This window comes from Erpetoichthys calabaricus, chromosome 16 (genome assembly GCF_900747795.2).
Source record: "Erpetoichthys calabaricus chromosome 16, fErpCal1.3, whole genome shotgun sequence".
Lineage (NCBI taxonomy): Eukaryota > Metazoa > Chordata > Cladistia > Polypteriformes > Polypteridae > Erpetoichthys > Erpetoichthys calabaricus.
This window is the reverse complement of record NC_041409.2, coordinates 76,604,869-76,616,376: the sequence shown is the minus strand read 5'-3', so window position 1 is coordinate 76,616,376 and position 11,508 is coordinate 76,604,869. Positions and strand designations below refer to the sequence as shown.

At 37.4% G+C, this 11,508-nt stretch overlaps 1 protein-coding gene across 2 annotated transcripts in view; it reads left to right on the top strand.

Annotated features, from left to right (window-relative positions):
- Window positions 1-885: 885 nt before the first annotated feature.
- znf839 (zinc finger protein 839) overlaps window positions 886-11,508 on the top strand; it is a 37,896-nt gene continuing 27,273 nt past the window's right edge. The window contains exons 1-2 of one of the 2 annotated variants that reach the window (XM_028821497.2): window positions 886-1,428; window positions 7,658-8,563. In XM_028821497.2, the coding sequence (XP_028677330.2) occupies window positions 1,387-1,428; window positions 7,658-8,563 (948 nt within the window). In that variant the 5' untranslated portion in view covers window positions 886-1,386. Of the gene's footprint in view, window positions 1,956-7,657; window positions 8,564-11,508 lie in introns of both variants that reach the window. The other variant, XM_028821496.2, reaches the window with a different exon arrangement.

Sequence of the window (11,508 nt, the reverse complement as noted above, 5' to 3'; positions counted from 1 at the left end):
TCTAACTCTTTATGATGTGGTATAAAATACATATTTACTTCAAAGAATGGGGTTCAGAGGGATGGCTTGGTGGGTAAATATATGTAAAATTACTGAGAACAGGGCGTTGCCTTAGAGGTAAGCATAACAGTCCACTTCAAGAACTGGGGACAACACAAGCCAGGAGCAATGGCATGCCTCGGTCAATTTAAACACTTGCACAGCTCAGGAAAATGTCCCCATTAACAAAATATATAGAAGGTAGACATTGTACATACTTCATTATATTATTTTTTTCACTTGTTCTTTTCTGTACAATGCTTAAAACGTTCAGCTCATTACATGGGCCATGTAAATGTGCAGCCAGTAAACATTAATGCTGTGTATAATACATTAAAGGAAACCAGGATTCACGGTATATTACTTCTGATCTAAACCCTCCAAAAGTTTATAACAGTACAAGATTATAGATCAAAGTGTTACAGTCAAATCCAATTGAAGCTACCATTTTTATAGGATGTGCTACAAGATGAAATTATATTTATACCCAATATTCCCATAATTCCTACTAATTACCTGTTTGAATTAGGAAGAATACAGTTTCCTCTAAAATTATGTTATACAACGTCCTTCAACAAAAGCCAAGATCAGTCACTGGGAAAAGCAAGAATTGATCTATGACAGAAATGTATTACTCATGTTGAACTGTATATACCATATTCAACAGTAAGACGCTCCCCTGAATTAATTATATTAGCCACTAAAAAAGATAGATAGATAGATAGATAGATAGATAGATAGATAGATAGATAGATAGATAGATAGATAGATAGATAGATAGATAGAGTACCAGGTTACTTACATAGTACTTAATAGGAAGACAATATAACAGGGAGTCATTGTCCTAGGAGACTAACACAGCCAGCAATTGTATGTGACAAATAATACATTTGGTTTGAATCACTGAAAGCGATCATTTAAGGTTTTTACACAAATGTTTAATAGATTAATATCAGCTTCGTATATAACTACTGAAACACCGGGTTACGTAAACCGTTTAACGAGCTATTTGCTCTTTTCCAGTTTCGCTTTCTTTAGCGTTCGCTTTGACCCTCGCGGGATTCCGTCTAGGAGTCTTCCATTACGCTCGCTGTGACGTGTATAAAAAGCTGCGAAGTCGACTGTATTTAATTGTGTATTTTTCGTGGGAGTTTTAATTTTAAATTATTACCGCTAAACTAATATTTTCACATTAATTTACACCGTTGCTTTGAATTGGGAAAATACAAGTATTTTTAGGTTTTGTTATTAAAAAAATACCAACCCTCTTCCTGCCCAAGGCTCGGTGAACCAAGATGGCGGAGCAGGAGGAGGAAAGTGGCCTGGCGGCGGGGACACTGATTAGCGATGGGACTGCGAGCCTGCCGGAATATCTGCACGTCACTGGGGGTGAGGACTGCCAAGTGGTGAACACCTTTACAGCTGGGGAAGGGGAATTCATCACGTCCTTCGTTGAGACACCTGAAGTCGCTGAAAGTATTGGTCCTACCAGTACAATTATCTACGTGCAGCCCGACGGCTCTTTCGTTGAGGGGACGGGTTTGACGGCGGAGGAACAGCAGCAGCTGGTGGAGCAGCTGGCCAAACAGCAGCTCGTGGAGGTGACGGAGAGCGAAGCCGCTCAGTTTTTCGAGAGCCACCAGCCGCAGCACTTCATCCAGCACGGCGGTGCCTTGTCGTCTGAGGAGCTGCAACCGCGCAGTCTGGTGTCGTTGGGCCCTCAAGAGGCCGATGGCGGTCGTATCGTGCTGTCCGAGCTGCAGCGGGTGGCTTTGGAACCCAGCCCCGCATTACCCGTGACTCCCCAGCCGCTGACCATTGTACATAACGCGTCACAGCAGCTCCAAAATGTAGCCATGCAGGTGGCTCTGCAGCAAAACCAGGTGCTCAACGGCACACGGCTCATCCCCAAAAAGGTGCTTGGATGCGATTTTCTTGTTTTTAAATGTTGTTGTGAACGACACGGTGTTGTAAACAGATCATCTACCAGTCCACATCTGCTGTGTTCAGAAGGCGTCAGGAGCACATGCTGTCATTGGGGTATCTTGGGAAATTTTGTAGAATGTGACAGAAAGACCGCAGTACTGTCTAGTGAGACTTAAATTCGGATTAACCAATGAATGGCAAATAAGTCTGCACGTACCTAGTGACCTTGGATAGTGAGTGGCTAAGGAGACAGGTTTTCATTGCAAGGCCGTCTGTTAATCATGAACTCGGTTGTGGCTTATTTAACAAGATTCAGCGAATGTGATATATTTCGTAAAACTCTGCAAGTTTAACTAGTTTGTTTTAACTAGATTCGAAAAATTCGATAAACCCACAGATCCAGAGAATAACAGTCGCTATACTTAGAATTCGGACAGCAGTTTGGAGGTAACGTTTTGGTCGTAACTGTTATAAATGCTTTAATGCAGGATTTCCCAAGTTCAGTCCTGGAAAACCACTGTGGCTGTAGTTTTTCATTTCAACTAGTTTCTCAAATCAGTAGTTTAGTCTTGCTTGTAAATTGTTTAATTTAGTTCTTCACTTATCTTGCATTCAGAAATATGTGCCAGTATAGACACTCAAAATTCAGAAACTGGATTTTTTTTGCCATATCTTTTAAATGTTTACCTCCTTAATTGGAGTTCACAACCTTAATTGTATCGAGATTCTGACAGTTGGTGAACATTGCAGGCACAGGTGCAAATGACAATAGCCAGGTTTCCATCCAAGGAGTTTTTGCGAAAAAATATTTAGCGCTTCAAATTTTTTACCGATATAGCTGATGGAAATGCTAATTATCGATAAAATGTTGTACATGTCGACATAATATTTTTCCGTTTAACTTTAGCGCATAAATTCCATATCGATACTTAAGATGTCGCAAAAACTAAATTGGAAACACTTTTTGTCGGAAAAAAGGGCTTTAGCGCAAATAAATGTGTCACATTTTCATCACGTGCAATCAAAACGAGAATGGCGGAGCGGTTCTCATGGTCTGATGAAGAGAGTTTTTTTTTTTTTATTAAACGTCGTTATTTTGTATTAATTCAAATTTCAGTTTTAATTAAAAACCTTAAGGGAAGCAGGTTAATTCAGTTGTTATCGCACTGTGAAGGGATGTTGAAAGGTAGGCTCACTTGTACAGATCCGATGCTGCAAACACAGCTGCATCATGGGCACTTCCAGGAGTGCCAACGCAAATGTCTCGTATCATGCACCTGTCATCAACAAGGGCCTGGTGAACAATAGATGACCACCCTTTGCGATTAATGTAATCGCGGTAGCCTTCCGTCGGGGGAAGAATAGACACATGCGTGCCATCCAGCGCACCGTAAATCTGTGGCACAAGATGCACCAAGGAATTGCGGTATGCAATTTCATTGGCCTCCGCTACAGTCGGAAGTCTGATATAACGCCGCATTAATTTTTCTTTAATAGCGGTGCACACAGCATATACACATCGATGGACGGTAGTTTTACTAACCACGAAAGTTTCTCCAACTACTCTATACTCGGCGCAGGTTGCCAGCTTGTAAAGGGCGATGGCAATCCGCTTTTGGGTTGGAATCGGTGGTCGGTGGCAACCTGTGATGGGCGCAACATCAGGACTGATGAATCCACACATGTCAAACGTCGGCCGTGTCATTATAAAATGTCGCAGCCAGAGATTTTCTGTTAAGTGTCTCTCCACCACCTCCTCCCAGAAGGTCTTATTCCGTCGTCTCTCCCATACCCGTGGGTTTCGTCGCACTGGGTACTTTCTTCGAGCTCTAGGGCTATCAGACAAGCAACTGCTTCATTCTGCTGTCGTCTTCGGATATTATGTACAATTCCAATTATTTGTGAAACTGAAATAACAGTAAGCTGGCAAATTTCAAAAAACTGTCTGAATAATCTCTCCATTTCTTTGTTTAGTGGAGGGGGTGTAACGTGGAAAACAAAAGGTAGATAATTTGCGACATACACAAAATTATGTATGGAAACGGCTCAAGGGCAGATTTTTTTCGCGATACAACAAAAGTTATGCGACAGTTCGTTTTGGGGGGGATGACGTCATCACGCACACCATTTTATCGATAAAAAGCCAGTTTGATGGAAACAGGCTGGAGACAGCAAATTTCGCACATTTTTTTTACGTATATTCTGTTTGTCGATAACAAAACATCGCAAAAAACTGGATGGAAACTTAGCTAATGAAATGTTAAAGCGGAGCTACTACTTTACTTGGTCTTGCACAGTAAACAGTCAGTCACACTTTGTAATGAAAATGTTACTCTACGTGCACTTCAGCTGCCAGCATACACAAACTAAACACAAGACAAAATGGCTAAAATGCTAATAGGCATTGATAATTTAAAATGTAAATAGAGGAGGTAAATTTACTAACACATTCAAATATTGTGACGGGAAGAAGTAATGTATGGGGTCATTCACAAGTTTATTTGCCTGTGAATAAAACTGTTCTGTAATCTTGTAGTCCTATTGTAGCTTCTGTCTAATGGTAGTAGTGTGAGTAGACTGTGTTGAGGTTGGGTGCCGTCTTTTCTAATGCTGCGAGCCCACCTGATGACTCTGATTTGGTACATGGCATCTAGAGATGGAAGAGCTGTTCCCGAAATGGTTTGAGCAGTCCCAACCACCTGCTGCAGGGCTACTTAAATGCTACTTTCATTTGTGTGCTAGTTAGTAATAACAGGCTTAACTGAGTAGCCCAAAATTTCAGTCCTGTTGGACCACCTTAACTGCAGGTGTCCATCCCAACCACCTTCTATTTTTAATACACTCCTGCCTTTATTAAACAAGCTGTTATTTCCCAGTCTCTGTCGTTTTGTGTCAATCCAGAATTTTCAAAATGGGGTTGTTAAATTTCTAGGGGAATGTAGCAAGCATTTTTGTGTGTATGATATTAATTATTCTTTTTCTTGCCTTTAAGGATTTTTCTTTTTTATATTTTCTGGTCTTTTAAACCTTTTACATCTCTTTGCTGCTTAACATTAATCGTCAGTATTTGGGTACATTTAGGGGAGTAAACTCTCTACAAGAAAAGGTGAATTTGAAAGATTTGCTAAAAGAAAATTCACATTTAAAGATACTGCAAAAAATGCAAGTTTCTGAATTTTGGTTACCTTTTGATTTTAGTACCACACATTTGAGGGCAGAATATAAGACAAAAAAGATTCAACAAGTAGATCATTTAGAAGTAAGAGTGAAACGTTTATTTGTGAAACTGGTTAGAATGAAAACTTGCAACCACAGTGGTACCCCTGGCATGAACTTTGGAAGCCTGTTTTAACGTAACTGTTGGTGTTCTGAGTCTGTTTGTCAGTGGAAAGTTGTTTGTCAAACAAGTTCAGTGTTAGGATTTTTTTTTTAAATGTTTTCTCTGTTAATTCAGTCTTTGCAGTTGCATTTTTGATGACAATTGATATAAAAACTGCAAAGTTTTGAATTGGTTTTTAAATATGTGATGATGGATATTCAAGTAAACAAATACCTCACATTCTGAATGGGAATACTTTTTAAAAGGCACATTGAGCAATTGAATGAAATGGATTTCAATTCAGATCAGTGTGTGGAAAACATATGGGAGAGCTCTTTCCAATGCATTAACTGATGCATGTGTGTTCTTTAAAAGTACAGTGGTCAGTGGTTACATTTTTGATTGTTGATGCTGATGTGTGGCATATAATCTTAGTTTGGCAGCAAAGATGTGTTGCTGCTACTGTAATGTGTTAAGTTTGGGCAACTAGTAATGTTTGATGTGCATGAATGCATTTCTCAGGATGGGCAGATTTTGTGTAAGATGTCAGAGAGATGCTCTGATCAATTGGCTGTTGGTCTAAATTGGACGATTTTCACAAGAGATTTTTACAAGAGACTTAGGTGTTTGGAATGAGAAAAAGGAATTGAAGAAGTCATCCTGTGAAATTGACAAATGGCAACAAAAGCTACTTTTATAAGTTTGGACATTTCTATTTTGTCTTTTAATGGATACTGTTTAAGTTTGGATAGAACTTGTTTTTAAGTGCAGCAGCTTACATTTTAATTGGGAAGAGAAACGATAGAGGATATATTTGAAATTGCTGCTTAGTAAACAATAGGCTTGTTAACTTAACATAAGAATGTCTTACTTGTAAAGCATGTTAGTCTTGTTTCTTATTGATAAACCCTTTATGAACATTTGATACATTTTTTCACCTTATTTTTTTAAGATCTGTATGGTGTTTATTTGTTGCTGTGTGTCATACAGTATACATTTTGGTAAGAAACAAGTACTGCATATTTGTAATTTCACCTCAAGGGTAATGAATGTGTAGCTGATACATTGAAGGAAAAAACATGCCAGCTTAAACATAGTAAATGTATACTTTTAACAGTAAAAAATGCTGTAGTACAATTAATTATATGCATTTGGTTATGCAGGAGCTTAGTGTAAAAAGTTTGTTAAAGGGATAAAGGAAAAAAAATCTGAATTGGTATCAGGATTGGAATTGGCTGATCAAGTAACACGAAATTGTGATCATTATTGGCTTTAAAAAACCCTATCTGAGCATCTGACTGTATCTTCGAAAGTATGTAGTGCAACTCCTTTAATGTAGTGCAATGGGCTCTGCAGCTGTTTTTGTGACAAAAGCTATACTCTGTATTTCTGTTGTGTTTAAAACAACTTCATAGCTGCATTACCTGAAGATTACGATGATTCAGTATTTCTCTGACAACGTAGTTTATCATCAAAGTGCCTCAGTCTGCTATTTACTTTATCATGTTGATATGTAGACAACAATTTTAGCTTGAGACTTGAGCATAATTTAACTCTTCATCTGGTATTTCTTTGAAAAATTTAAGAGATGTGAACTCCAATTGTCTCTGTCAGTGAAAGCAATTTCAGCCACATAATATCGTAAAATGTTTTTTAAAAAACATTTTATGGGCACTACTAGTATATGCAATTATATTTTATTATCACTATTACAAAGTTTTGTAGTAAACAAAATATTGATAAATTCTTTGAGGTGACTTAAAAGTTTTAAAAACACTTTCAAACCAGCTAACCAAGTTAACGAGCAGACCTAAATATTACACAACGTGTACATTTTCTTATCATGATGTACTGTTTTATCTCTGTCAAGTAGCTACTGATGCTGGTTTTGTTAGTTTATATTCAAACAGTAGAACATAGCTGTGCTTTTTATGAGAGGTTCAAATAAAGAAAGTTGCATGAGCTTTGGGTCTTTTTTTAAATCTGTTTAGAGAATTCTAACACTGTTTGACAAGAAAACTTGAAAATAAAGGGATTATTGTGGGCTCAGGTAAATGTTTTTCATTGCATTGTTTATTCTAATGCGGTGTTACTTGCAGTAAAAGTGTATTGAAGCAGTATGCAAAGAATAATTTTCTTCTTGGTTAAGATTGGTTGCAATAAAACGTCTTCTGCCCCCATAGACTTCTATAACTTCAATTGTCCCGTATTCTATAGAAAGTTTCTTGCTAGCAGCCTTTAAATTTCACTTAGTTTTCTAATTTTTATTCTCTCTGAGTGGCCCAAACTCTTTATATTATGATAGTGTATAAACATTTTGCTCGCAAAATATGCAAACAGTTTATTTATTTATTTTTTGTATTCTCTTGACAGCTTGAAACCATTCGCATTCAGCTTCAGAATCTGCAGACACCTGAAACCAAGGAGAAATCTGCACCTTTAAATCTACCAGTCCAGCAGAAAACTGTTCTTTTGGGTCAGCCTGTGGCTAAAGTGGGAATGACTGGAGGACTAAAGTTTAACACCTCACCTCAGATCATTAGAATTCAACCTGTCCTGGGAGATGGGCAACAGCAATTTGTGCTTCATAGTCCCAATGAACCTCCAATTCAGCTGCTGGTCCAGAAACAGTTGTCTACGGTGGGAGCTATACATATGACACAAAAGGCAACTGTAAAAAATGCTGTGAATGGTAGGGCTCCCAGGGCTACAGTGACATTTTGTCCAGCAGTTCACAGAACTGTTACGTCTGGTTCTGACAGAAAGGAAGGGGAAAAAGAAAAGCCTAAAAAGCCACAGAAAATTAAGACCCGTTCAGGCCGCATCTCTAGGCCACCAAAATACAAAGTAAAGGATTACAAGTTCATTAGGCGGGAGGACTTAGCTGATGGACATCAGTCAGATTCGGATGATTATTCTGAATTGAGTGTTGGAGAGGAGGATGGGGATGAAACCAAAAATGTCTTTGTATCTGTTGATTTTAATTTGAACCCTAAAATGTTTAAGTGTGAAACTTGTGATAAAGCTTATATAGGAAAGGGTGGTTTGTCTAGACACTACATGCTAAATCCAGCCCACAAGAACAAGAATGATGTGGAGTCGGACACATATCTGCAAGAGCCTGGACTAGGTATTCTGGCTAATCATATAGCTGAGACAACAGGGTTATCTCCTGGATCTCAAGGCTCCAATTCCATTGAAAAACCTGAAAGGGAGGCCTTGCCAGCTACAGAGACCCTGAATCTTTCTACCCCATCAGTACCTCTTCAAGATGCACAGGTAGTATCTATTTATGCAGTAATATAAGGTGTTAGATTAAAAATTCCTGAATTTAAGTATACTGCTTATTCTTGAAGTGTTTGTATTGCACTGAAAAACAGTCAATAATCAGAAAGGGATTGGAACAAATGTTTTTTTGGTCTTTCATTATCTTAAAGTGAGCCCTGTGGGGACAAGTAACATTCTTAATATGAGAACAAAATTTTTGCCTAAAAAGGAGTGTGAGGATCTAGCACCATCTGTTTATTAATTTGACAGCCTCTACATTGTGAAAGTGATAACTATTTTTATTAATTTTTAACTTTTGAATTTTGACAGGCAAACATGGCTAATCAATACATTATTTACAGTGCAGCATTTTGTTATTGTTTTCAGAAATTTGACTTTTGAATTGGCATACTGAATTATCAATAAGCTACACTTCTAGTGTAGTATCTTCCTTAGGTAAACTGTCTGCAAGATAAATCCCCCCCCCCCTCCCCCAACTTGGAACCAGACAACACCTGCCTGCATGGTTTGCTTACATTATCTTTTTTTTAAATTTTATTTATTTTATTGTAATCATTCCATACAAATAGATCAATTTATAACAAAAAAAAAGAAATTGAAGACAAATCAAACCTTTGCTTACTGTCTGTAAGCACAATAGTTTGGATTTGTTTTGCTTTTGTGCAATATTTGCTTTTCATGCCAGAATTGAGTAGTAAATGTGCTGGACAAGATACCTCTGTATCAGTATGCTGAAGATTGTTAGGAAACTTTGATGTGTAATATAGCCCTGCATAGAAGTGTGTGTGCGTTTTTTGCCCCCCCCCCCCCAATTGTTGTCAACTCTTAACAACCCTTGGGAATTCATCACTCTCTTGTGATGACTTTTTTGCATCACTTTTAGTACAATTACTGATCATCATTCATTCCTTTGTACTTCTTCAGTTTTAGCCAGCCTATTTCAGACCTGACGAAAATTGTAAGTTATATGAAGATATCTTTTTGTCCTCTTGATTGTATACTTGCTCGATTCTTTAAAGGGATGTTTTATGTTATCGATTTTAATGTGCTAGCAATTGATAATAGCTCATTGCAGATTAGGATTGTTCCTACATGCTTTAAGCATGCAGTGATTCAGCCCATGTTTTAAAAAAGGCAAACCTTAATCCCTTGGTTCCTAGTAGCTTCCATCCCATTTCCAAATTACCATATCTCACCAAAGTTTTTGGTGAAAGTTGTAGGTACCCTGCTACAGGTTTTTGTGGAGCACAACAATATTCTTGATAAGTTTCAGTTGGGATTCAGAACATTTCACAGCACAGAATCGGTGCTGCAAAGACAACAACAACATTTATTTATATAGCACATTTTCATACAAAAAGTAGCTCAAAGTGCTTAAGAGTGACAAACGATCTGCTGGCAACTGATTCAGGGAAGTGCTCCGTGCTAATTTTATTGGATTTGACCTGGTTGATCATGACATTCTGATTAACAGGCTTGAGAGGTGGGTTGGTATTCGGAATACTGCTCTTAAATCGTTTGCGGATTACCTCAAAGGCAGGATTTTTTTTTTTGTAAATGTGGGTAGTACAACGTCTCCTTCTACTTCAGTAACCTGTGAGGTACCCTATAGGGTCTGTTTTAGGTCTGGACCTCTTCTCTTTATATATGTTATCGTTCTACTCTATACTAAACAAGTATAACATTCCGTATCATTGTTATGCTGTTGATACCCAGATTTATTTTCCATTGCAATCGGGTGAAATGGAATCTGTGACAAAGCTTTTTAACTGCTTAGATGATATAAAACACTGGATGGTTTTGACCAGCAGCAAAAAAAAAAAAACAGATCACATTGCTCCAGTATTGGTCTCCCTGTGTTAGTTATAGGGTTAATTTTAAGATTTTGGAGTTTGTTTTTAAAGCCCTTCACGGGTCAGCTCCACCGTACTTAGCTGATCTTATTGTTCCATATTCATCAGCCAGGTAGCTGAGGGGTGAACATGGATTTGCTATGGCTGGTCCTAAATTGCGAAATGGTTTGCCTCTTGTAATAAGGTCGGCTCCCACACTTAGTTTTGTTTCTGCTAAAAATGCACTTTTATTTGCTTGCTTTTTAGCTTATGAGTTTGGGTGGTTAAATCTTTCTATTTATATTGTTTATACTGTGTTAATCTTATGCGTATATGTGTGTTCATGTATGTATAATTTATTTTTATTTTTTTTTAATAATTTTATATCTGGCTTTTATTTCATATTGTTACCCTTTATTTTATGTAAAGCACTTTGGTCAACTTCTAGTTGTTTTAAATGTGCTATATAAATAAATAAAACCAAAACTATATACAGTGAGTATGAAAAATGTTGACTAAAACATGCATCCCACTCTGTTATAGTGATAACAAAGGTGGAGAAGGGAAAAACCACAAAGAAATAACTACAGTAATATCCAAAACTTACTTATTTGTATAGCACTTTTAAAACATCTAAAAGTTGACTAAAGTACTTTATAATAATAAAATGAACAGATAAGAAAAAAAAATGAGTTGAAACATAATAAAATTCCTTACATTTATATAGCGCTTTTCTCATTACGCAAAGTGCTACCCTAATGCATTACCGTTAACAGCCATTAAAACAAATGAGTTAAAACTACAAAGTTTAGCAAACCTGTCCTTGCGACTTGCGTGTTTACTCTTCAAAAGCTTATAATGAAAAAACACCTGGAACTAAGCAAACAGCCTCAGTCTAGTTACTGGTACTAGTGGAAAAGCAGCAGATGATGAGTCTAGATTTGGCATTTCAGACTATGGATTTAAGAGCTATAACCAGCGAGTGAAAAGAATGTGAGTGAGAATCTTTATATTTAGGAAAAATTCGGACATGAGTGTCAATAGGCTTTGTGACTCAGGAGCCAAGTTACCCATTCTATTCTTTAACATTTCAGTAATTTTTTA